This window comes from Mirounga angustirostris, unplaced genomic scaffold, assembly GCF_029215605.1.
Source record: "Mirounga angustirostris isolate CCGP_5_RB_7025 unplaced genomic scaffold, mMirAng1.0.hap1 SCAF_10, whole genome shotgun sequence".
NCBI lineage: Eukaryota > Metazoa > Chordata > Mammalia > Carnivora > Phocidae > Mirounga > Mirounga angustirostris.
In genome coordinates, this window is record NW_026991718.1 from 48,173,648 (window position 1) to 48,199,462 (window position 25,815).

At 38.4% G+C, this 25,815-nt stretch overlaps 1 protein-coding gene across 3 annotated transcripts in view; it reads left to right on the forward strand.

Moving 5' to 3' along the window:
- The first annotated feature begins 2,330 nt into the window (after positions 1-2,330).
- Positions 2,331-25,815, forward strand: part of M1AP (meiosis 1 associated protein) — a 71,998-nt gene continuing 48,513 nt past the window's right edge. For all 3 annotated transcript variants that reach the window (XR_010405587.1, XM_045884701.3, XM_064572283.1), the window contains exons 1-2: positions 2,331-2,394; positions 6,817-7,108. Coding sequence is in view for 2 of the 3 variants with exons in the window: in XM_045884701.3 (XP_045740657.2) it covers positions 6,869-7,108 (240 nt within the window). In the remaining variant the exon portion in view is untranslated. The remainder of the gene's footprint in view (positions 2,395-6,816; positions 7,109-25,815) is intronic.

A 25,815-nucleotide genomic window follows, 5' to 3' on the forward strand; every position in this document is an offset into this window, starting at 1 on the left:
CCAACCCAGGTACAGGAGGAGTTAGACCTAGGTATAGGTGGGAGTTCTACTTCAGAATCAGGCTGGAGGTGTGGCTTCAGGTCTTCCCGTGTCGGGTTTGCTCAGTCGGCTCGAAAAGCTCAAATGCCCGTTATCTGTAATAATAGGAAAAATATGTGTGTAATGGGTACACCAAATGTCTTTAAAGTATTATTTTAGCAAGCATTTAACAAATAACTGCAAACAGATAATTGCAATACAAAATGATTTATGTTTGCTATATAATAATGTGAAATAAATGCTCAGAAGATTTAGGTTTTGCCTGAGCAAATCAGGAAGGTTTCACAGAAGTGACATCTGAACTGAGTGTTCAAGGATGAGTAGGCCTTTGAGGCGAGGGGCAAAGACTACCTATGGATATATCCACTTGGAAATCCTACAGACATAACAAACACAGAGCCTGAAAATAATGCGCTATCTCCCCCATCCCAACCCCTCCCTGCTCCTCTTTCAAGCACTTAGTACTCCAATTTATAGCCTTGCAGGTAGTCTTTGCTTTCTCCTCTTTCACCCCCCACTCTTTGGTTATCTAGGCTACATAACAAATGTAACAAATTAACATCAAAATTTAGTGGCTTAAAACAATGAACATTTATTATCTCTCAAACATTTATTATCTCACAGTTTCCCTGTGTCAGGAATTCAGCAATAGCTTAGCTGTGTTGTCGAGCTCCCAGTCTCTCAAGAGCTTATAGTCCTGGGACGCCTGGGTGCCTCAGTTGGTTAAGCACCTGCCTTCAGCTCAGGTCATGATCCCAGGGTCCTGGGATCCAGTCCCGCATCGGGCTCCTTGCTCAGCAGGGAGCCTGCTTCTCCCTCTGCCTGCCACTCTCCCTGCCTGAATGCTCTCTCACTCTCTCTCTCACTGACAAATAAATAAAATCTTAAAAAAAAAAAAAAAAGAGAGCTTATAGTCCTGTTACTGGATGGGGCTGCAGTCATCTGAATGTTTGACTAGGGCTGGACGATCCACTTCCAGAATGGCTTAGTTCCATGCCTGGCAAGTTGATAGTGGCTGTTGGCAGTAAGTGTCAATTCCTTTCCATATGGACCTCTCCATGGGGTTGTTGGAATGCCCTCAGAATATAGTGCTACTTCTTCAGAGCGAATGATCCAAAAAAGCAAGGTGAAAGTCACAATGTCTTTTATAATCTAGCCTCAGAAGTAAAATATAGTAACTTCTGCCATATTCTTTCGGTCCCACAGGCCAACCCTCATGCACTGTGGGTAGGGACTACACAAGAGTGGAATACAAGGATTGCAGGGGTCCATCCTGGAGGCTGGCTACCACATCCACATGTAAGCAGTCATCATGTCCTGTTAATACTGCCTCATAAATAACTTAAACTTGTCCTTTTCTTTCCATTATCGTCACAGTTCAGGACTTTATTATTGCTCACCTAGACGATACAATAGTTTCATTTAAAACGACAGCAACAAAACCTGCCTCCAATCTCTCCCTTTTCATATTGCCATGAGGGTAATCTCTCTAAAGTGCACATTCTGGTTTATTCATTCAATATTATTGAGGACCTACTATATGCTAGGCATTTTTAAAGTACCAGAGGTAAGAAGATGATTAAAATACGGTTTGTAGTTCTCCCTTGGGCAGCACATATACTAAAATAGTAACAGAGAAAATTAGTACGGTCCCTGCACAAAGACACACAAAACACGGCTCCTGAATTCAACTTGCTTAGTCTAGAAGGGAAAATAGACATTTGAGATTGATACAGCAAGCCACCAGGACACTCCTATCTCCACTGGATTTTGTCAAAGGGACTGTAGGAATCAACAGCAAGCAAATGAAAACGAGCATGAGTAGAGAGGGGCAGACCCTCTTGGATTGTAGAGGTTTGAAGACTTGAAAGAGCTTCTTGAAAGTAGACTGAACTCCATGAGGGCAGGGACCAGTGTGTGTCCACCGAACCCCAATCTTAGCACAGTGCCTGGCACATAGTGTGCCCTCAACAAGTATTTACTGAATAAAAGAGTGACCGACTGAATAAGTGAATCAACGATGTGGAAGAGAAAGGTTAAAGCTAAGGACACAATGGGGGTGCCACTGGAATGTCGGGGGGGGCGTTACTGGAATATTTAATTGGGGTTGGGAATTAGCTAAGGAGGAAGTGTCAAGTTTAGCATAACATCCTCAACAGAGATCCAAAACTCTATCTCAGGGCTAAAGTAGGGCCATTTCCCTGGCGCCCAAGGGCTTGGAGACTGCGGTGCTGAGGTAGAGCCTGAGGCGGCCCCCGCGGCTGCGCGCGCAGCGAGCGGCCCCGCGCAGCCGCCGTCCGTCTGACGGGGGCGCCTTCCGCAGCGCGCGCACACTCCGATATCCCGGAGGACCAGGTAACGGGGGTTTTGCCTTCCCAAGGAAGGGGGAACACCCTTACTTTTCCCTGCCTCTGGGCAGGAGGAGGGCTGAGGGCCTCAGCGGGAGGACCGCCCCGAGAGCGCGGCGGAGAGCGCCTCGCAGGTGGGCTTGGGCCGAGCTCCGGCCGCCTTCAGGCAGGTTTTGGTGGTCCAGGCCGGGGCAGTACCGACGCCCACTGGGTCTAGCCCCCGCGGTCCCGAGCCGCCCCTCCGCGCACGTGTCTGAGGACCGCGACGCCACCTCAACTGGGCGGGCGCTCCCAGGCCTGAGGGCTGGCCTGCCAGTCCGCCAGGCACGGTGGATGCCGTGCCTAGACCCCTCGACGCTGTGGGGGAGCCACGACAATGTTTGAAGCTCTTGTGAAGTCAAGAAAACAGTGACCCTTTAGGGCCAAAGAACATGTTTTGATTTTTTTTCTTATCTCAGAGAAAAAGTTTTAGGGCCCACGAAAATCTATTAGTTAATTTTTTTTTTTTTTTTTTTAATGAGGAAGTGCCTCACGAAGGGAAAAGTGCTTAAGATCCAAGAAATTTTTAATGCGGCCCTGCGGGAGGGAGAACCATTGAATCATTTATCAGACACAGTGTCATAAGGGCTATAAAGGCATAGTATAGGCACTTTTGTGAGGGCACGCAAAGGGGCCCTAACCTATAAAGACCTAAAGTCAGAGACCTAAAGGATGAGTAGGGGTTAAGGAGGGTAATGATAGAAAAGAACTTCCAGCAGCTTCAGGAGCCACAGTGAGAGGCCCACGAGTTTGTGGACCTGAAAGGTGCCTTAGGGGTGGGGTAGGGTGGGAGGGCGCTGGGCAGGGGATGGTATGGCCTGAGGATGGAGACTTGGGAAGGATACATGCAGAACTTCGGAGCCAGGATAAGGATTTTGTTCCAAACGTAATTGGAAGCCACTGAAGGGTTTTTAGTAAAGGAATAACTTGATGGCTTTTGGTGGTTCAAGGTCCAGTTCCAGGTTTGACCAGTTTGCAGAGAGACACCAGTGAGTGAATGGGCAAAAATGGAGAGTACAGGATCAAAAATAGTCACATCCTGCTTAGTCCTATGCCCAGATGCATCAGATGCATGCATTGATCATGTTAGAGAGTAGAGGGAAGAGAGCTGCCTCTTACCTCATTTGAAGTACGGTCTTGGAATTGCATACAAGTATGGGATCTGAAAATGACTTGCGCAAGCTAAAACCGTTCAAAGTGATCTTACTCAATGGGGAAAAGTTGTATTTGTTCCAGGACCTTTCAAAATTGTCAAAATATTAAAATCTGTCTTACTATCAGCTATAAGTGGGAAATAAAAAATAGTAAAACTAGTATCTATTCAGCAAACTGTAATTTAAAACATTGAAAACATTGGATATCAGAATGTCCTATTTCTTTGTAAAAAAAACTTATCAAGAATAGTTTGAACAGCACTTGTGCTTGTCTTCTTCTCATGGTATAACTTATGATCAAGCAAGCATCTGTTCTGTGCCTTAGCTAATTGTCATACTCCTTTCTAGGTTTGGATCAGCTTCCAACATTATATCCTTTGTACTTTCAATTTTGTAAAACAGCTCCGAGAGTTCCTTTAATATGAAGTTGTTTTGCTGGTGGCACTTTCTCTGGGCCATCTTCATACTTTTTGTCACAACCACTTTCCCCATTTATGTTAAGTTCACCTTCACAAAGTCCTCTGGCTGCTTATCTAGAGTCTATCAAATGCTGGCATTGTCAGCATTCTTACAGTTAGCTTTTTCTTCTGTAACTCCATTTATGTTCAGTTCAACTTTTACCACGTGTCATTTCTTTGCTACACTTTCATCTTGAAATGGCCAATTTTGTCACATTCCCTCTTTTTTTGTAAAATGTCACATGGGTTTATCACTAGCAGGCAAGGAGGTAAAACAACTACACAGTTTATTGCCTGTGCTTAAACTGAATAAGCGTCTGAAGGAACCAGTCACTGACAAACTTTGAAAAAAGTGACATAACTGATCACTAATCATGATGAGCATCTGTTCCTTCTGTAGTGATTTGTGGACTGAAGAGCTAGCTGTGATTTATATTTTATGTAATTACAGTTAATATTCCGTGGTAACTGAAATTTGAACTATGTTGATGGGGACTGGTGTCAATTAACTAAACTGTAGCAAGAGATTTGTAAATATTGGAACCATGCAAACTTAGAACTGCCCATGAGCTAAAATAACAAGAGTTTCCGATGTGAGGGAAGATGGAGAGGGGGAGTAGAAGCTCATTCTACATTAAATAAGACCTCTGTCTGGGTACCTGTCTATGTGAATCTGTGTGTTAGTCTCAAATTCAGCATTACATTGATCCCATGCACTTAATTTAAAAGTACAGTTAAAAGATATTATGATATGTGCTTCCTTGCTGAATACATTAGTCACTGCTTTGGATTTCTAGTTCAAGATTACTTTTAATAGGTTAGCATATTTATTCACTTACTTTTCAGCTGTACCCAACACATAATTGGAGCTCAATAAAAAATTGCTGAATGAACAAATGCTGAGTTCCACTGACCAAAAAGGAAAGTTTGAAGGGGAATAACTTCACAGATTGATTTTAAGGAACACATTTATCTATGCACTCAATAGATCACTTTTCAAGATCCTAAATTCCAAAATGTTTCTGAAAATTATCATAAATAATATATTTCTCTTGGACCTGGGGAAATCAAATAAGTTTTTATTTTCCCTGCATTCTTTAGCTAGCAGGCAATTACATAGAATTACTTCAGTTCTCAGAGATAATTTTTTAATCTAAAAAATACTTTCTTTGGGGCACCTGGGTGGCTTAGTCAGTTAAGCATCTGCCTTCAGCTCAGGTCATGATCCCAGGGTCCGGGGATCAAGCCCCCACAGCAGGCTCAGGGTTGTGAGATCAAGCCCTGTGTCAGGCTCTGTACTAGGTGTGGAGCCTGCTTAAGATTCTCTCTCTCTCTCTGTCCCTCCCCCCCAAAAAAAAGATATTTGCTCTAGATTTTTGTAAACATATTTATGAGATTATTTCTATCATCTATTCCTAGTCTAAGGGTCTTTCTCATGCATGAATGTTAAGTTTTAACAAAAGCTGCTTCTGCATCTAATGAGATGATCATATTTTTCTCATTTAATCTTTAAATGTAATGAGTTACAGTGACTGTCCAACTTTATATCAACGTTTTATTCTTGCAGTAAACCCAGCTTGGTCATGATGTGTTACTTGTTTTATATATATTGCTGTTTTCCAATTTGTTTGTATCTTGTTCAGGATTTTTACATCTAGGTTTGCAGATGAGATTGCCCCATAATTTTCTCTTATAATATTCTTATCTGATTTTGGTATCAAAGGTTATGTTAACCTAGTAAAACTAATAGAGCAGTAATTCCCCTCTTATTCTCGGAAAGACTTTGTTTGACATTGAAATTCTTGGTCTTTGAGAATTTGATGGAACTCATCAGTGGAATCATCCAGCCCTATAGTTTACTTTGTGGGAAGATATTTGACTACCAATTAAATTTCTTCAGTAGTTATAGGCTATTTAGGTTTTTTAATTTTCTTTTTGATCTAGTATTAGTTAGATATATTCTTATAGTGATTTTTCTACTTTATCAAGTTTATTGGCATAAAGTTGTTGGTTATATCTTTCCATAATCCTTTCCATGTTTGAGCATTTATAAGCATGTTTAGATGTCCCCTTCTCATTCCTGATATTGGTTCTATGTTCTCATTTGTTCTCCTTTCTGAATCTGAGCCCTGGGGATAGGTGTGAGTATCCCAAAAGAAAGAAAACAAGGATGTTGGAGACAGAGAAAACAGTATGAACAAACACACTGAAGTGAATGGTATATTTGGTTTTATTTCAGTGAGAAGCCTGAGGTGAAGAATAGCCTTCAATAAGGCTGAAGGTCAAGTCATAAAGGGTCTTGAATGGGTCTTGTGGGAGAAAACTTGGTCATATTTTTATTTTTAAGAATTACTATGTAGCAAATAAACACTGTGTTAAACACTGACAGATAAAGTTGGCAAGACAAGTTCTCCAGCCTTGGGAAGCTCACAGTGTATTGGGGAGGCAGTCATAGAAACAAATTATAAAATACAATATAATAAATGCTGATAAAGAAATAAAGTTCATGAGAGCAGATAGCTTACTTTAAGACTGAAATTTGGTCTTTGTGTCTTTTTGTTTAGTTCCACTCAGCATCTGTAAGCACTCTCAGCCTTGCACTACAGGTAAACATCTAGGTCCCTTGGGAGCTGTTAAGATGGGCTAGCCTAGAGAAACTTGAGTTAGTACCCAGTCTGACTCCTTTCTGGACTTAGTCCTCTAGGCCTGTGTTCATCATTTCAACCAAGCATAATTCAGTTTTATGAAAGCCAGTGATTTCTCTTTCCTTCCCTGTAGGTATAGAGAATATCCAGGTAGTGTCTGCAGTTCCACCTCTGGTCTGGTTACCATGTATCATGGGCGAAGCACTGGTAAAGGACCCTCCACTCCCACGCAGATTTACCAGCAACCTCCAAGGCTTCTCATTGTGCAAACTGCTCTACCATTGTGGGCTGACATCTGCTCCAACCTCTGTGAGGCTCTGCAGAACTTTTTCTCTCTAGCCTGCAGCTTGATGGGCCCCAGCCGCATGTCCCTCTTCAGCTTATATGTGGTACAAAATCAGCACGAGTGCATCCTTCCCTTTGTGGTGAGTATATCTATATTTGATCATTTTACCCTGAAAACAAATATGAGGATTCTGGAGCAGAGATCACAGTTAGTATTACTTACAGCAATAACTGTGCCCATTTCTCACACTCAATACCCCACAGGCAACACAAGGAGAGCCAGATGTCACCCTGCACATGAGGGGTTTATGTAGAGGCCGCTTTTAGGCAACAGGCTTGAGCAATGGAAAGTTGATGAAGGCAGAAGGGCACACATCCACCACCTGACTGAAAACAGACCAGCCTATCAGACAATCCACCTCAAAGTATCCATAAACCCTAACTGACCAATGGGCTACTTATAACCAGGCACAGCTACCAAAAAAGGGAAAATTCCATTCATCCCCATACATGTTCACCTTCCTGCTTTAAGTACAGCCCCACTCACTGCCTCCTTGCAGGCAGTCTCTCCTTTGCTGTCCTGCCCACTGCTTCTTTCGGGTGTATTCAATAAACTTCTCTCTCCTTTGTGCTGCCTCACACTGGCTTCCACCTGATCATCACCCCACATTTGGAGGCCCCATCTGATCTAGAGAGACACCACAGCTTATACTGCAGAAGAGGAACTCCAAAATTATTAATCTGAGAGTGTAAATAGGTCACATCTTGCCCCGCTCCACTCCTGAGATGGAGAGAAACCTTGGTATTTACAGTCCTTTGGAATGTAAGCAACTGACCCCTTTCATCTCTCTCTGAAATGCAAATACAGGGAAACAAGTCTAAGTGTCTTCAGAGGTCTCTGGCTAGTAAATCACCCTTTAATTTCCAACACTTGTCCTTTAACCAGGGTTCTAGCTTTTTTTGATCAGAAAGCCTAACTGTGAAGACACATGAAAATATTTTCTCTACAGTTCCCCATAGGACTCAGGTGAAAAACCCCCTAAGATTTCAGAAAGCAAATGCTGGGCCAGGGCAGTGCTTTTATGAAGCTTTTCACACATAGACAACTGTCTCTCCTCCTCCTCAGAGAAATGCAAATCTTCACTTATATAAAGTTCAGAATCACAGGAATGGGAAAGACTTCAGAAGTTCTAGTGCATCCCTTTCCTGAGGTAGCCTTGCTGCTGGGATAGTCAGAGAAGGCCTAGTGGAAAATCACAACTTTTATCCCTACCTGGTGGGAATAAGACCTCCTCCCCCTAGGGTCTATGGGAACGACAACAGAGCCTGAACTCCCACCCACCTACCCAACATTAACAGGGTATCTCTGCCCCTCCCTATGGAGATGGTGTCTGAGGAGACAGAGTGGAGGCCCTGTGGGAGCTGCAGTAAGGTGTGGTGTCTCTCTCAATCGGATGGGGGCCCCCAAATATGGAGCAAACTGATGGGGTGGAAGTGGGCATGGGGCAATGAAAGGATTCACCCAAGGCAGAAAAAAAGAGATAGAAGTTTATTGAATATATCCACAAGGGAGCAGGGAGCAGGACAGCAAAGGAGAGACTGTCTACAAGGAGGCAGTGGCTGGGACTATACTTAAAGCAGGAAGGTGAGGAGGTATGAGGACGTATGAAATTTTCCCTTTTTTGGTAACTGTGCCTAGTTGTAAGTAGCCCATTGGTCAGTTAGGGCCTATGGATATTTTGAGGTGGGTCTCCTGATAGACCTGCCTGTATTCAGCCAGGGATTGGGGTCACTGTGGGCCTTTTTGCCTTGCTCTACATTCCATTGCTCAAGTCTGTTGCCCAAAAGCGGCCTACATGAGGTAGCTTTTTACCTCCAAGGCAGGGTGATGTCAGTGAAGGCCTAGTGGAAAGCCACGACTTCTATGCCCATCTGACAGTAATGAAGTTTCCCCATCCCAGGGTGTGAGTGGGAACCATGTAGAAAGCCTGAACTTCCACTACCACCCAGAAGTAACAAGGCACCCTCTCTTCTGGGCTCAGAATCAGAAGCCAGATTCACACCCAGCCTGGCTCACTTCCCCCATTAGCACAGTATCAGGGGAGGCCTGCTAAAGCAGAAGATTTAAATAAGATCCCGAGTCCTATAATACCCAAAATGTCCAGAATACAATAAAAAGTCACTTGTTATATCAAGAACCAGAGGGGCATCTGCTTCTCCCTCTCCCTCTGCCTGCCCCTCCCCCTCCTAGTACTCTCTCAGTCTCTCTCTCTGTCAAATAAATAAATAAAATCTTAAAAAAAAAAAAAAAAGAAAACCAGGAAAATCTCAACTTGAATGAGAAGATAACAGACACCAACACTGAGATGACACAGATATTGGAATTATCTGAAAAAGACTTTGAAGCAACCACTGTAAAAATCCTTCAACAAGCAGTTATGAACATACTTGGAAGATGGAAAAATAGAAAGTCCCACCAAAGAAAAAGAAGTGTAAAGAAGAGCCAAATAGACATTTAATTTTTATTTATTTAAGATTTTATTTATTTATTAGAGAGAGAGTGATTGAGGGAGAGAGAGAGAAGGAGGAGGAAGGGGAGGGGCAGGGGAGCAGGGAGCCCAACAAGGGCCTCCATCCCAGGTCTCCAGGATCATGACCTGAACCGAAGGCAGATGCTTAATTGACTGAGCCACCCAGGTGCCCCCAAATAGATATTTTAGAACTGAAAAATACAGTAACCAAAATTTTAAAAACAAAAATCTTCAATGGATGGCCTCAACAGCAGAATGGAGAGAACAGAGAAAGGAATCAGTGAACATGAAGATAAAATAGAAATTCCCTGATCTGAGTAACAGAGAGAAAATAGATTTTGAAAAATGAACAAACCCACAAGGACTTGTAAGACTATAACAGAAGATCTAACCTTCGTGTCATCAGAGTTCAAGAGGAAAGGGGAAGAAGGACGGGGCTGAAAAAAATATTCAAAGAAATAATCACGGAAAATTTCCCAAATTTGTAAAAATTTATAAACTTAAAGATTCAAGAGGCTGGTGAGCCCCAAACAGGACAAATGCAAATAAATCTGTTCTAAGACACATCATAATCAAACTTCTAAAAATTAAAGGCAAATTCTTAAAAGCAGAGCACTGCCAACTTACCTAGAAAGGAAAAACAATCAAGTAACAATAGCTTTTTTCATCAGAAACCATGGAAGCCAGAGGTAGTGTCACATATTCACATTTTTCAAATGCTAAAAGAAAAGAACCCGTAACACAGAACTCTGTATCCAGTGAAAATATCCTTAAGGAATGAATCAGAAATAAAGATATTCTTAGATAAAAGAAAACTAAGAGAATTTGTCATCAGCAGACCTACCTTAATAGAATGGTAAAGGAAGTTCTTGAAACAGAAAGGAAATTATAAAAGAAAGAATCTTGTAATATCGGGAAGGAAGAAAGAACAATGGAAAGACTAAAATATAGATAAATATAATAGACTTTCTATTGAGTTTCCTAAATTATATATTTGACAGTTAAAGCAAAACTTGTAACATTGTCTGATGTGGCTGTTAATGTATATAGGGGAAATATTAAAAATAATTGCATTATAAACAGGGAAAAGAAAAGAGACCTTCTACATTAATTATGTATATAACACTTAGAGCAACCACTTAAAGATCAATACAAAGACACTCAAACACTATAGATAAATCAAAACAGAATTCTAAAAAAAATCTCTAAAAATTTTAAGTTACCCACAGTCAGATAGGTAAAAGAAAACAGAGAAACAAAAAAACTGAGGGAACAACAGAAGACAATAAATAAACTGGCAGGATGACATACCAAAAATTACATTAAATGAAAATGGTCTAAGTTTATCAGTTAAAAGAAATAGGTTGGTAGAGTGGGGAAAAATTACCCAACTATATATACTATCTATAAGAAACTAACTTCAAACACAACAGAAGTAGGTTGGAAAGTATAAGGATGGAAAAAGATATACCCTGATACATTAACCAAAACAAAGCAGAAGTGGCTATATTAATATATCAAATAAAGTAGACTTCAGAGCAAAGAATATCAGGTACAAAAAGGAATATTAAAAGATGATAAAAGAGTCAAACCAAGAAGAAGACATAGCAATCTTACATGTGTACACACTGAACAAAAGAGCTGCAAAATTTGTGAAGCAAAAACTGATAAAACTAAGAAGAAATAGACAAATCCACAATTATAGCTGGAGACTTCAGATGTCCTCTTGACAACTGATAGAAAAACTAGAAAGAAAATCTACAAGTATGTGGAAAAATATTAGCCAATAGGATCTAATCAACATTTATAGTATATTCCACTCAACAAGAACAGAATACACAATCTTTTCAAGCACCCATGGAACACTTATCAAAATAGACCATATCCTGGGCCATAAAAGAAACTTCAAAAAATTTGAAACAATTGAAGTTATACACAATTTGCTCTCTGACCACAATAGAGTCAAACTAGAAATCAATAAAAGAAACATAACTGTAAAATCTCCAAACACTTGGAAACTAAACAATAAATTTCTAGATAACTCATGGATCAAAGAAGAAATGGCAAGGGAATTTTTTAAAATATATTGAATTGCATGAACATTTAAATACTACATGTCAAAATTTGTGGAATCTAGCTAAAGGAGTGCTGAGAGGGACATTTATAGCACTAAATGCTTACATTAGAAATGGAAATATATAATTCAAAATCAGTAATATAAGCTCCCACCTCAGGAAACTAGAAAAGGAGGAACAAAATAAACCCAGAGCAAGCTCAAGGTAGGAAATAATAAAAAGTATAAATGAATAAAATTAAAAACAGAGAAAAGGAAGTTTGTGAACAAAAAGCTGATTCTTCAAAATGATCAATAATACTGACAAACCTCTAGCAAGATGTGAATCTACAGGTGTGGTAATATGGTATAAACTCAATGCAAACATTGTAGCAAGGTCATTTTCTTGGTTTTAAAATTGAGCTATAGTTATATAAGATGTAACCACTGGAAGAAACCACCCTTCACTGAGTGAAGGGTACACAGGACCTCTCTACAGTTTTGCAACTTTCTGTGGATCTATAATTATTTCCAAATAAAATCTAAAGAAAAACAAAGGTGATTTTACACACTCACTAGAATGGCTACAATGAAAAAGACAGGCAATATTGACAGGCAATACCAAGTGTTGGTGACAATGGGAAGAAACTGTAACACTCATTCATTGCTAACAGGAAGGTAAAATGATACAACCGCTTTGGAAAATAGTTCGTCAAATTCTTAAAAAGTTAAATATACACCTTCCATGTAACCCAACAATTCCATCCCCAGAAATCTAACCAACAGAAATGAAAACATGTCCACACCAATATATTTACATGAATGTTCACAGCAGCATTATTCATAATAGCCACAAACTGGAAATAGTTAAAATGTCTATTAACTGGTGAATGGATAAACAAAATGTATCGTTCTCACTGTATATAATCTGTGATTATATATACCCTACTAGTACACTGAGGACACAATGAAAATGATAGTGATGTTTGCAGCCATGTGGCAGGTATATTCCTCTGTTGTGCCATTTTCCTTGTGCATGTCTGTCCCATGATCACATTTGGCTTTTTCTATCTTCTGTCAGGCAATAGGGGTAGAGAAAAGTAGAGAGTGATCTAGAAGGGCAAATGGAAGATATCCAGCATAGGAGGCTTTTTGAGATGAGCTCATGTACCAAAAGTTAAAGGATTTTTTTTTTCCCTTTCTCAAGTGGCTATGTTAAATGCCTCAGGCACTCCTCAGTACATTTAGCCCTAGATAAATCCCTGATCCCTTAATCATTCTATTGGGAAAGGCAGACATTTCTAGACTAAAAACCACTGACTTGTAACTCAGGAAAAATTGCAAGCCAAAAATCCTTCCAAAAGAACAGTAAGTTCATCCTATTTAAAAGCTCAAGAAAATTACTGGAACAATGCCATTACCTTATGTATAGAACAACCCAATCTTTGTTTAAGGAAAAATGTTATCTTAAATCACTGTCTCTAACCTATATAAGTATCTAACATTTTCTGTCTGCAAAGTTAGCTCAATATAATGGTGAATGATAGCGGGTAGGAAATCTTGCCCAAGATGAATACCTCAATATATCTCTTCATATTTAATTTCTGAGTATTTAATTTCTGAGTATAACCTTGAGCTTTTCATAAGGAATAATGACAGAGGAATCATAATTAAAATATTAGAATTCCTTTTATATCCATTGTGCCCTTAATATAAATAAATCTGACCAAAATGATTAATCTCTTCTCAAAGCAGAATTTCGGAAGAATTCCCTTACAGTGAATATCTTACCAATTCTTTTACCTTTCATGAGAACAAAGGTATTATTTAAATCATATATGATATACAGTGGAACTTTAGGACTAATAGTGATCTAATTTGGCTATAACATTTACTTCCTCATCCTTAATAGCTGACATTCAAATGAAATTATTTGAAAGTGACAAATAATAGGGATATATTACATTAAAAAGTATAAAAGCAAACCCCAATAAAGATAATATAATAAACAATAATTGAGTACTACAGGAGAAGGAGGGGAAGAGTAAGAAAGGAAAAATACAAATTCTGTCATTGTTTATAGTGAAGGTTTTTGTTATTGTTCATTAATGGATAGTACTAAGGAAATAAGGGAATTATATAAACATGTAGTTATAAAAACTAAAACAAATACAAACCTTTCTAATTATGACAGTAAAAGCTTATATAGAACAAGAAGTTATACAGTATAGTGATTTTTCAAAAGCTGTGAAAATAGATCTACCTTCAGCTCAGGTCATGATATGATCCTACAGTCCTGGGATGGAGGACCTGGGGTATCAGGCTGCCTGCTTAGTGGGGAGTCTGCTTCTCCCTCTCTCTGCCCCGCCACCCAGCTCCTGCCTGCGTGCATGCTCTCTCTCTCTCTCTCTCTCTCTCGGTTCCTCTCTCTCTCTCAAGTAAAGAAATAAAATCTTAAAAAAAAAAAAAAAGCTATGAGGGGCGCCTGGATGGCTCAGTCAGTTAAGCCTCTGCCTTTGGCTCAGGTCATGATAGCGGGACCCTGGGATTGAGCCCTGTATCAGGCTCCCTGCTTGTCAGGGAGTTGGCTTCTCCCTCTCCCTCTGCCTGCCATTCCCCCTGTTTGTGAGCTCTCTCTCTCTCTGTCAAATAAATAAATAAAATCTAAAAAAAAAGGCTATGAAAATAGAGTATATGTTACTATAAAAACAAATATATCTGTCATATCAATAAAGTGTGCTAAACTCACCTATTAAAAACTCTGCTGTGTTAAAAAGATACAGCTGCAACAAAGTTATTCAGAAAGGTTGACAATAAAAGAAAAGACAAAGGACTAGGCAAATGAACCTTCCCCCGCTCCCCCCCCCCAAAAAAACATGATCTTAATATCAGACAAGGTTGAATTTGGAGCAAAAAGCACTAAATGACACTAGAATGTCACTTTAATGCTAGACACAAAAGAGTAGAGAATATGGATACATATGAACAATATTCAGTACAGAAGGTTTGTTGGAGGGGGGAAGCCATAGAAAATATATCAGTTTTGAGTACTTATGTACCAAATAACATAGCATCAACATTTTTAAGAGAAATATGATCATATGTATGTATGAAATATCCACCCTCCTTAAGTGCTCATGGAATATTCACAAAAGTCAGTCATATATTAAGCCACAAACTTAAAACTTTAGTGAATTCCGAAAGTACAAATAGTTCAGTCAACATTTTCTGAACACCCTGCAATAAAACTAGAAATAAATGACAAAACCAGAAGAAAAAAAGTATCTACCTAATGGAAATTTTTAACTGTTAAATAAATTTGGAGTGAAGAGGAAATCCAAACTAAAATTGCAATATGTGTAGGAAATAATAATAATAAAATACTACATATCAGAACCTATGGGCTATAAAAAATACAGTGTTAAAAGGAAAATTAATATCTTTATATCAATTTATTTTAAATTGTATTAATAAACAAGAAAGACTGCAAATAAATGAATTATGCAACTTAAGAACAAAAGACGAACAAAACAAACCTAAGGAGAGCTGAAGGATGGAAATAATAAAGATTAAAAACAAAAAATAATGAATATGAAAATAGAAAATTGTGGAACAAATTAATAAACCAAGTTTGGTTTGGGGGGGGGAGATAGATAAAACCATTAGTAAACTTAGTTTGAGGAGAAGGGCAGAAGGAGAAGATGCCTATACACAAAATAAGATAAGGGGGAAATAACCACATAATTCTCCATGCAAATATAATTACCAAAATTAAATTCAGAAGAGATAGAAAAATCTAAACTCACCATTTTCCATAAAACAAATAAAGTTTTCAAAGAGCTACCTTCCCCCAAAATAAAGTACTGAAACCAAATGATTTTACAGGGGAATAATACTAAACTTTCGAAGAACAGATCATTACTATGTTTTTTAACTGTTTCATACCACAGAAAGAAAAAAAAACCTTCCAAATCCTTTTTATGAAGATGACATAATATTGATACTAAAACCCAACAAATATTGCACAAAAAGAAAAACTACAGCAAGTCTCACGAATTTCTATTCAAAATCCCAAATAAAGTACAGGCAATAGGATCCAGCATATATATATATATATATATATATATATGGGTTTTTTTGTTTTTTGTTTTTTTTAAAGATTTTATTTATTTATTTGACAGAGACAGAGACAGCGAGAGCAGGAACACAAGCAGCGGGAGTGGGAGAGGGAGAAGCAGGCTTCCTGCTGAGCCGGGAGCCCGATATGGGACTCGATCCCAGGACCCTGGGATCATGACCTGAGCCGAAGGCAGTTGCTTAACACTGAGCCACCCAGGCGCCCTATATATATATGTTTTTAAAGATTTATTTATTTGAGAGAGAGAGAGAGAGAGCAGGGGCGGGCAGGCAGATCTAAAGGGAGAGAGAGAATCTCAAACAGACTCCCGGCTGAGCACAGAGCCTGACAGAGGGATCCATCCCACGACCCTGAGATCATGACCTGAGCCGAAATCAAGAGTTGGAGGTTTAACTGACTGAGCCACCTAGACACTCCCAGCTTGTATTTAAAAAGATCGTATACCAGGAATAAAAAAAAATGGTACAATATTAGGGAACCCATTAGTACAGTTTACTGTATTAATATATAAGAAAAAAATATGATCATGTTCATTTCTGTAAATACTGAAAAAAGCATTTAATAAAATGCAACATCCAGTCTTGTTTTTAAAAAACTCTAATAAAATAGGTATCGGTAACTATCCCTGAGCACAATATATGTTTATGACAGCTTAAGAATCAAATCATACTTAATGAAAAGACACTAAATACATTCCTGTGTTATCACTATTATTTACAAGTATTCTGGAGATTTTCACTGATGCAATTGCACAAGGGAAATAAATTAGAATATAAAAATAGGAAAAAAGGAGATAAAATGATTGTTATCTGCAAATTAATGATGTCCAAAAGAATAAACTAGAAAATTATTTCAAACAATGAAAGAACTCATGACAATAGTCTAGTACAAGGACTAATACAGATATTAAAACCCTTCATATATCCCAAACAACAAGTTTGAAGTTAAAGTGGCAGAAAAGATCTCATACAATAACCAAAATTATCAGATACTTGGGATTGAAATTAATAATATATGTGCAAGACTTATATGAATTAAAATATTATTGAGAAACCCAAAAGAAGACTTGCACAAATTAAAAGTCATTAGTTTTGGGGAAGATTCAGACCAGAAAGATGTCCATTATCTCTAAATTAATCTGTAAATATAATGAAATTCCTGATAAAATTTTCAGCAGGAAAACTGGACATCCTAATGACAAAGTTCAAGTTAGAAGAAAAAAAAAAAACCCAAAATATAGCTAGGAACTATTAAATATTAAACATATTCAAGTGTGATACTGGAGATTGAAAAGATAGGGGAATGGAATATAAGTTAAGGTCCAGAAATAGACCCAAACATATGGGAGAATTTAGTATATAATAAAGATGGTATTTAACATTAATTGGAGTTGGGGGGGTGCCTGGGTGTCTCAGTCAGTTAAGCATCTGACTCTTGATTTCAGCTCAGGTCATAATCTCAGAGTTGTGAGATTGAGCCCCCTATCAGGTTCTGTGCTGGGGATGGAACCTGCTTAAGATTCTTTCTCTGCTCTCCTGCTGCCCCTCCCCACCTCTCTCTCCCTCTCTTAAATAAATTAATAAATTAATTTATAATATATATAATTTTAATTAATTAATTAAAGTTAATTGAAGGGGCATCTGGCTGGCTCAGTCAGAAGACCATGGGACTCTGGATGTCAGGGTTGTGAGTTTGAGCCCCATGTTGGGTGTAGAGATTACTAAAAATAAGTAAATGTAGAAAAAATTAAAAATTAAAAATATAATAAAATCTATTGGAAAAAATTTATCCAGTAAATGCTTGGGTCAACTGGATAGCCATGTAGGAAAAAAGTAAGTTAGATCCATACTCACTGATTACATCAGTATAAAGTCCAGATAGATCAAAGTTTTAAATGTAAAAATTGAAACTGTAGGAGAAGAGACTGTATCAGTCTGAGTTCAATCAGAAGAAGAGAAACCACACGGTGATTTAAACAAGGGAAGTTTATATGGAAAATTTTAACATCGTTTAACATATTCAACTATGATAATAAAGCAACTGTAAGATATGAGAACTTTTTATGGTACCTTAGGGCTGAGGTAGTGATCTCCAGGAAGGACAAACTTGAAAAGTGGACTCCTTTCCCAAGGCTGGAGTTCAGGACCAGTTGGAGAAAGTATAGTTGCAGCTGACTGGATGCAAAGAAGTTCACTGGTGGGCGCCTGGGTGGCTCAGTTGGTTAAGCGACTGCCTTCGGCTCAGGTCATGATCCTGGAGTCCCGGGATCGAGTCCCGCATCAGGCTCCCTGCTTGGCAGGGAGTCTGCTTCTCCCTCTGACCCTCCTCCCTCTCATGCTCTCTGTCTCTCATTCTCTCTGTCTCAAATAAATAAATAAAATCTTAAAAAAAAAAAAAAAAAAAAAGAAGTTCACTGGTTATCCCAAGCCAGAGCTGGTCCATGGTTACTGGGAAAGCAGGATGCAATCTTCCAGATGTAGGTGAGCTCTTATCAGTGACTGGGGCATAAGTGTGTAGAGTGGAGATACCAATATAGACAGGATGCCTGGAGCAGACAGCACCCAGGTGGAAATTGCAGCATCACTGGGAGGGCCACGGGAGATAAACCTCTGAGGTGAACAGAGGGAGTGAGGCATTACTGCAGGCAGGAGACCTGAGGCAGTCTGTGTCAAGAGGCCTGCTGAAAGGTGATCACCAAGCCAAGGCCAAGAGGTTGCAGTGTCTTAGTCAGCTCAGGCTCTCATAACAACAAAATTCTATAAACTAGATGGCTTAAACAATACATACTTATTTTCTCAAAGTTTGGGAGACTAGAAGTTCGAAACCAGGGTGCAAGCATTGGCCAGGTCCTGTGAGAGCCCTCTTCTGGCTTGCAGACAGTAGATTTCTTGCTGTGTGCTCAGATGGCCTTTCCTCAGTGCATGTATGTGAAGAGAGAGAGAGCTCTGGTGTCCTTCCTCTTCTTAGAAGGTCACCATAGACTGCATCCTCATGACCTCATCTAAACCTAATTACCTCTCAATGGCCTCACTTAAATGCTACCACATTAGGAGTTAGGGCTTAACTATGTGAATTTTAAGGGAACATAAACATTCAGTCTGTAAAATCAAGGGCCTGCTAGTTTGGGGCACTATCTGCTAGTGTGGAGCACTATCAGATGTTCTCATACCCCATTGCTTTCAGCAAGAAAGCATCTTCCTCCTGTGGTGTTCCTCCAGTGCTCTCTACTCAAATCCTTAACATTGTGGTCCATGTAAAGGAGAAAGGTTGAAAGGGATTCTGTCCATTATTGCAGACATATATTGAAAGGTGAATTGGATCCTAGAGGCAATAAGTTGATAATTAGCTCACAGAGCATGGGGGAAAATATCAGAGTAAGAAAGACTTTTCTAACCATAACACAAAACCCAAAATTCCAAAAGTAAAAGATTAATAAATTCAGCTGTATAAAAATAGAAAATCTGTGCTTGGCAAAAAAAAAAAAAATGTTACATAATCACTAAGGTAAAGACCAATACTCCAATAGGAAATGAGAAATTACATACATAATTTTCAGAAAAAGAAATATAAATGACCCTTCAATGTATCAAAATATGTTCAATCTCACTTATAAAAGAAATGAAAAAGAAAACTTAAAGTACATTGAGATGCTATTATTTTTCACCTGTAAGATTACCAAAGTTTTTTTTTTTTTTAATAACATACTGTTCATGAGGTTTTAAAGAAATCGGCACACTTACATGCCATTTATGGGTGTATAAATTAACACAATTTCTATGGTGGGCAATTTGGTGACAGTATCACAATTTACATACCCTTTTACCTAGCAAGTCTGCTTTTAGGAACTTATCCTACAGATGTATTTTCATATGTGGAAAAATGACTTATGTATTATCATTTCAGCACTCTTTACAGTATCAAAAGATTGAAAGCAATCTAATGTCAATCAATAGGAAATTGGTTAAATAAAATTATGTCCCATCCATTAATGGAATACTCTGTAGCTGTAAAAATTAAGACACTTTTGGGGCACCTAGGTGGCTCAATCAGTTAAGCATCTGCCTTCGGCTCAGATCATGATCCCAGGGTCCTAGGATGGAGCCCCACATGAGGCTTCCTGCTCAATGGGGAGCCTGCTTCTCTCTCTCCCTCTGCCCCTCTCCCCGGCTCGTGTGCTCTCTCTCTCTCAAATAAATAAAAAATCTTTTAAAAAAATTAAGACGCTTTTCATCTATTGAATGAAATGATTGCCCAAGTACACTATGCAATAAAATCAAGATATAAAAGATTATCATAGTCTCTCTTATTTTGGCAAGAAGAACAAATTTATCTTTTATATTTTCTTTCATGTAAAGAAAAAATCTCTGGGAAGATATCCAACAAGCTACCAATATAGATTGCTTCCAGGAAACCAGTGGTTAGCTGAAGAATGAGTGGAAAGGTGATTTTTTTTTCTGCATATAATTTTACAACCTTTAAATTTTGAATCATGTGCATGTATTATATATTGAAAATATATAACAAAATATTGAACAAACAAAATATTGAAAATACATTTGTGCTAATAAAATGCAATTTATATATGGAGATTCTACGTAAATTTTTAATTTTTTATAAAAGTTTCTACTGATAAAAAGATTTTTGAAAATCAATGACCTAAACTATGTTCTAATTTTTTTCATTTGATTCCCAGTGAGACATCAATCTGAGTTATCCTAAACTGCCGTAAGGAAGAAGAACACACTGGTACTAGATCTAGGGAGAGAGCATCTTCTAGGCATATTTGTACCACTAGTCTACAACAAAAGCTGAAAGAAATGCAGTGAGGGTTCATCAGTCCTTACCCACCCATCCCAACTTCCACCTCTCTGTGCAAAGCTCATATAACTGAATCAGGGTCTCCACTCTGCACCTTGAAACCCACCCAGATATCTAAGACAAAGAACTTGAGTTTGTGATAGAATAATAACTCCAAACAATGTTGTAGGCAACTTCAGTACCTGATTCACTGGGCTACATTTCAACTCAGCAAATTCCTAAAGCACATTTGAATCTTCCACAATGGAAATCCCAAACTTTCCATCCAGGGGAGAGGGAGGAGAAGTTAGGACATTTGACTGCTCAGATTGCAGATTGCTGGTAGTGGTACAACTCCAGCTGAGAGACACCAGGCCTCGTCTTCCTACCACCTATTTTCTCCCTCTTTATCTAACAGCTCCCTATAGGTCCCTGACCCCACCTTTTAGATTTGGAACTCAAGTCTGAACTATTTACGCTGTTGCTGTATGGAATGTCACCTCGGCAATTCATTAGAAAAAAAGCTAAGAATATAAGACTTTCTGTAGCATTCATCAGTCATCAACCTTTGATATACAGAAATTGTTTCCCGGCCAAGATATATGAGCTCTTCACATTCTAGGCAATTAATGTTTCTGCAAAGCCTGCATTTTAAAATCACTTCCAGAATCAAAGTGAGTACCTGAGAGATCAGATACCACTTTCAAGGGATATAATACATAGTTATGTTTTAGCCTACTTTCTGTTTAGCTTGTTTTTGAATGATATAATTTTTTAGATGAATTGGGTGCATGGCCTCTTGCTACAGGAGGTTATCAACCAGGAGTGTTCTCGAGCAGTAAGTGGCCCTATTATTTGATTAATGTAAGAAAGAACAGCTTAATTTCCAATATTTCCAAAACCATTGCATTTGGCAGAATTCTCCAATACTCAAATAGGCAATATTTTCAAGCCTTGTTAGAAGATCACTTCCTTTTCCTAAAGGTTATTGTAACCTCCTGGCAGAGACATCAGGAGGTCATCCTATTTTTTTTATTTTAATTACAGGAGATAAGCTTTTTGTTTCAGTTTTCAAAATAGAAATGCGTTTTCTGATTTTAAAAAATATGTTTTCATTCTAGAAAACTTAAATGCAGAAAAGTACAGTCTTTTGATTATTGCAAAGTTGACTGTTGGAAACACACTTTTACTGTTGGTTCCTCCTAAAACACTACCAAAAAGAAAGTTGAGGAATTTTTTTAATAGCATTGGATCAGTTAAGATTAGGTTCAGCTGTGAGTCATAGAAACCCCAAAATAAAAGTGGCTTAAATAAGATATAAGTTTATTTCTCTCTCAAATAATTGTAGGCAATCTAGGGCTAGTGTGGCAACTCCATAATCAATAAGGAACCATGCTCCTCCTGGCTCATTGCTCCACCATCTTACTACCATCTGCAACACAGCTACTATTTTGTAGGCCAAGTTGGCTATTCTTATGCTTGTGTTTCAGCAAGCAGGAAAGAGGAAAAGGAGAGCAAAGAGAAGGAGAATAATAAAGATTAGAGCAGAAATAAATGATATAGAAGCTAGGAAAACAATAGGACAGATCAATGAATCCAGGAGCTAGTTCTTTGCAAAAATTAATAAAATTGAGAAACCCTTAGCCAGACTTATCAAAAAGAAAAGAGAAAGGACCCAAATAAAATCACAAATGAGAGATGAGAAATAACCAACACCACAGAAATACAAACAATTATAAGAGAATATTATGAAAAATTGTTTGCCAACAAATTGGACAACTTGGAAGAAATAGATAAATTCCTAGAAACATATAAACTACCAAAACTGAAACAGGAAGAAATAGAAAACTTGAACAGACCTATAACCAGCAAAGAAATTGAAACAGTAATCAAAAATCTCCCAACAGGGCGCCTGGGTGGCTCAGTCGTTAAGCGTCTGCTTTCAGCTCAGGTCATGATCCTGGGGTCCTGGGATCGAGTCCCACATCGGGCTCCCTGCTCGGCAGGAAGCCTGCCTCTCCCTCTCCCACTCCCCCTGCTTGTGTTCCTGCTCTAGCTATCTCTCTCTCTGTCAAATAAATAAATAAAATCTTAAAAAAAAAAAAAATCTCCCAACAAACAAAAGTCCAGGACCAGAGGGCTTCCCAAGGGAATCTACCAAACATTTAAAGGAAAGTTAATACCTATTCTTTTCAAACTATTCCAAAAAATAGAAATGGAAAGAAAACTTCCAAAATCATTTTTTGAGGCCAGCATTACCCTGATACCAAGACCAGACAAAGACTCCACTAAGAAAGAGAACTACAGGTCAATATACCTGATGAACATGGATGCAGAAATTCTCAATAAAATACTAGCAAATAGAATCCACCCGTATACTGAAAGAATCATTCACCACAATCAAGTGGAATTTATTCTTGGACTGCAGGGGTGGTTCAGTATTTGCAAATCAACCAATGTGATACACCATATTAATAAAAGAAAGGATAAGAACCATATGATCCTTTCAATAGATGCAGAAAAAGCATTTGACAAAATACAACATCCATTCACGATTTTTAAAAAAAAAATCAACAAAGTAGGGTTATAGGGAACAAACCTCAACATTATAAAGGCCATATATGAAAAACCTACAGCTAATATCCTCAGTGGGGAAAAACTGAGATATTTTCCTTTATGGTCAGAACAAGACAGGGATGTCCATTCTCACCCCTGTTATTTAACATAGTACTGGAAGCCCTAGCCTCAGCAATCAGACAACAAAAGAAATAAAAGGCATCCCAATTGGCAAGGAAGAAGTCAAGCTTTCACTATTTACAGATGACATGATACTCTATACAGAAAATCCAAAAGACCCCACCAAAAAACTGCTAGAACTGATACACGAATTCAGTAAAGTCTCAGGATACAAAATCAATATACAGAAATCTGTTGCATTTCTGTATACCAATAATGAAACAGCAGAAAGAGAAGTCAAGGAATCGATCCCATTTACAGTTGCAACAAAACCCATAAGATACCTAAGAATAAACCTAACCAAAGAGGTAAAATGTATGTACTCTGAAAACTTTAAAACACTGAAGAAAGAAATTAAAAATGACACAAAGAAATGGAAAGACATTCCATGCTCATGGACTGTAAGAACAAATACTTTTTTTTAAAGATTTTATTTATTTATTTATTTGAGAGAGAGCACAAGTGGGGTGAGGGGCAGAAGCAGAAGCAGATTCCCCACTGAGCAGGGAGCCTGATGCAGGGCTCAATCCTGGGACTCCAGGATCATGACCTGAGGTGAAGGCAGATGCTTAACCAACTGAGCCACCCAGGCACCCTGGAAGAACAAATATTGTTAAAATGTCTGTATTATCCAAAGCAATCTACACATTGAATGCAATCCTTATCAAAATACCACCAGCATTTTTCACAGAGCTAGAATAAACCATCTTAAAATTTGTATAGAACCCCAAATAGCCAAAGCAATCTTGAAAAAGAAAAACAAAGTTGGAGGTAAAGTGGGAGAGCTAGGTTCTTGTCTCACAGAATCGAAGAATGAATCTCACAGACAAAAGAAGTGAGTAAAGCAATAGAATTTCATTAAGGATACAGAAAAAGCTCTCAGGAGTGAGAGGGATCCCGACAGGGTTGCCACTGCGGGCTTTTAGGGTTGGCCTTTTATAGAAAGCTAACCAGGGAATTTAAATCTTTTTGACTTCTCTACTGGCGGCACCATTGATTAAGGACTAGTGATAACATCTTTAATGGCTTACTTCTTTTTAGGGTCTGGTTATTTTCCGTTGACCACAGGAGACTGTCATAAATAAGACTTCCCCTTTGGACACCTAGGGCAGGGTGGCCTGGAGTGTTCCCTTATCTCTGGTTTCCTTATACCTCCACATTTTTGGAATTTCTGTGAGCCTGACCGCATAGCCTCCTTACCTATTTGTCCCTACCTAGCCCCACCTGTCCTTTCTCAGAGACATCACCTTTCTGAACTTCAAGTTATATTACAAAGCTGTAGTGATTAAGACAGTATGGTACTTGCATAGTTCAGTGGAACAGCATAGAAAACCCAGAAATGAACCCACAAATATATAGGCAATTAATCCTCGACAAAGCAGGAAAGAATATCCAATGGAAAAAGACAGTCTCTTCAATAAATGGTGTTGGGGAAACTGGACAGCAACATGCAAAAGAATGGACTGGACCACTTTCTTATACCATACACAAAAATAAATTCAAAATGGATTAAAGACTGGGGTGCCTGGATTGGGCATCCGACTCTTGATCTCAGCTCGGGTCTCGCTCTCGAGGTTGTGAGTTTGGGCCCTGAGTGGGGCCCCAAGCTGGGCATGGAGCCTACTTTAAAAAAAAAGAAAATGGATTAAAGACCTAAATGTGAGACAAGAAACCATCAAAATCCTGGAGGAGAACAAAGGGAGTAACCTCTTTGACATTGGCCATAGCAGCTTCTTACTAGATATGTTTCCTGAGGCAATGGAAACAAAAGCAAAAATGAACTATTGGGACTTCATCAAGATAAAAAAAAAAAAACCCTCTGCACAGTGAAGGAAACAATCAACAAAACTAAAAGGCAACCTTCGGAATGGGAGAAGATATTTGCAAATGACATATCTGAGAAAGGATTAGTATCCAAAATATATAAAGAACTCATAACTGAACATTCAAAAAAACAAAGAATCCTGTTAAGAAATAGGCTGAAGACATGAATAGACATTTTTCCAAAGACAACCAGATAGCTAACAGACACATGAACATCATTCATCATCAGATAAATACAAATTAAAACTACAATGAGATATCTCCTCACAGCAGTCAGAATGGGTAAAATTAACACAGGAAACAACAGGTTTTGGTGAAGATGTGGAGGAAGATGAACCCTCTTGCATTGTTGGTGGGAATGCAAACTGGTGTAGCCACTCTAGAGAACAGTATGGAGGTTCCTCAAAAAGTTAAAAATAGAAATACCCTATGATCCAGCAATTGCACTACTAAGTATTTACCCAAAGGATACAAAAATACAGATTCAAAGGGATGCATGCACCCTGGTGTTTATAGCAGCATTATCAACAATAGCCAAATTATGGAAAGAGCCCAAAGGTCCATCAATTGATGAATGGATAAAGAAGATGTGATAGATATATATATATGGATATACAGTAATAATAATATATATAATATATATTATATATATATACCAAATGGAATATTAGCCATAAAAAAGAATGAAATCTTTTTTTTTTAAAGATTTTATTTATTCACTTGAGAGAGAATGAGATAGAGAGAGAGCATGAGAGGGGGGAGGGTCAG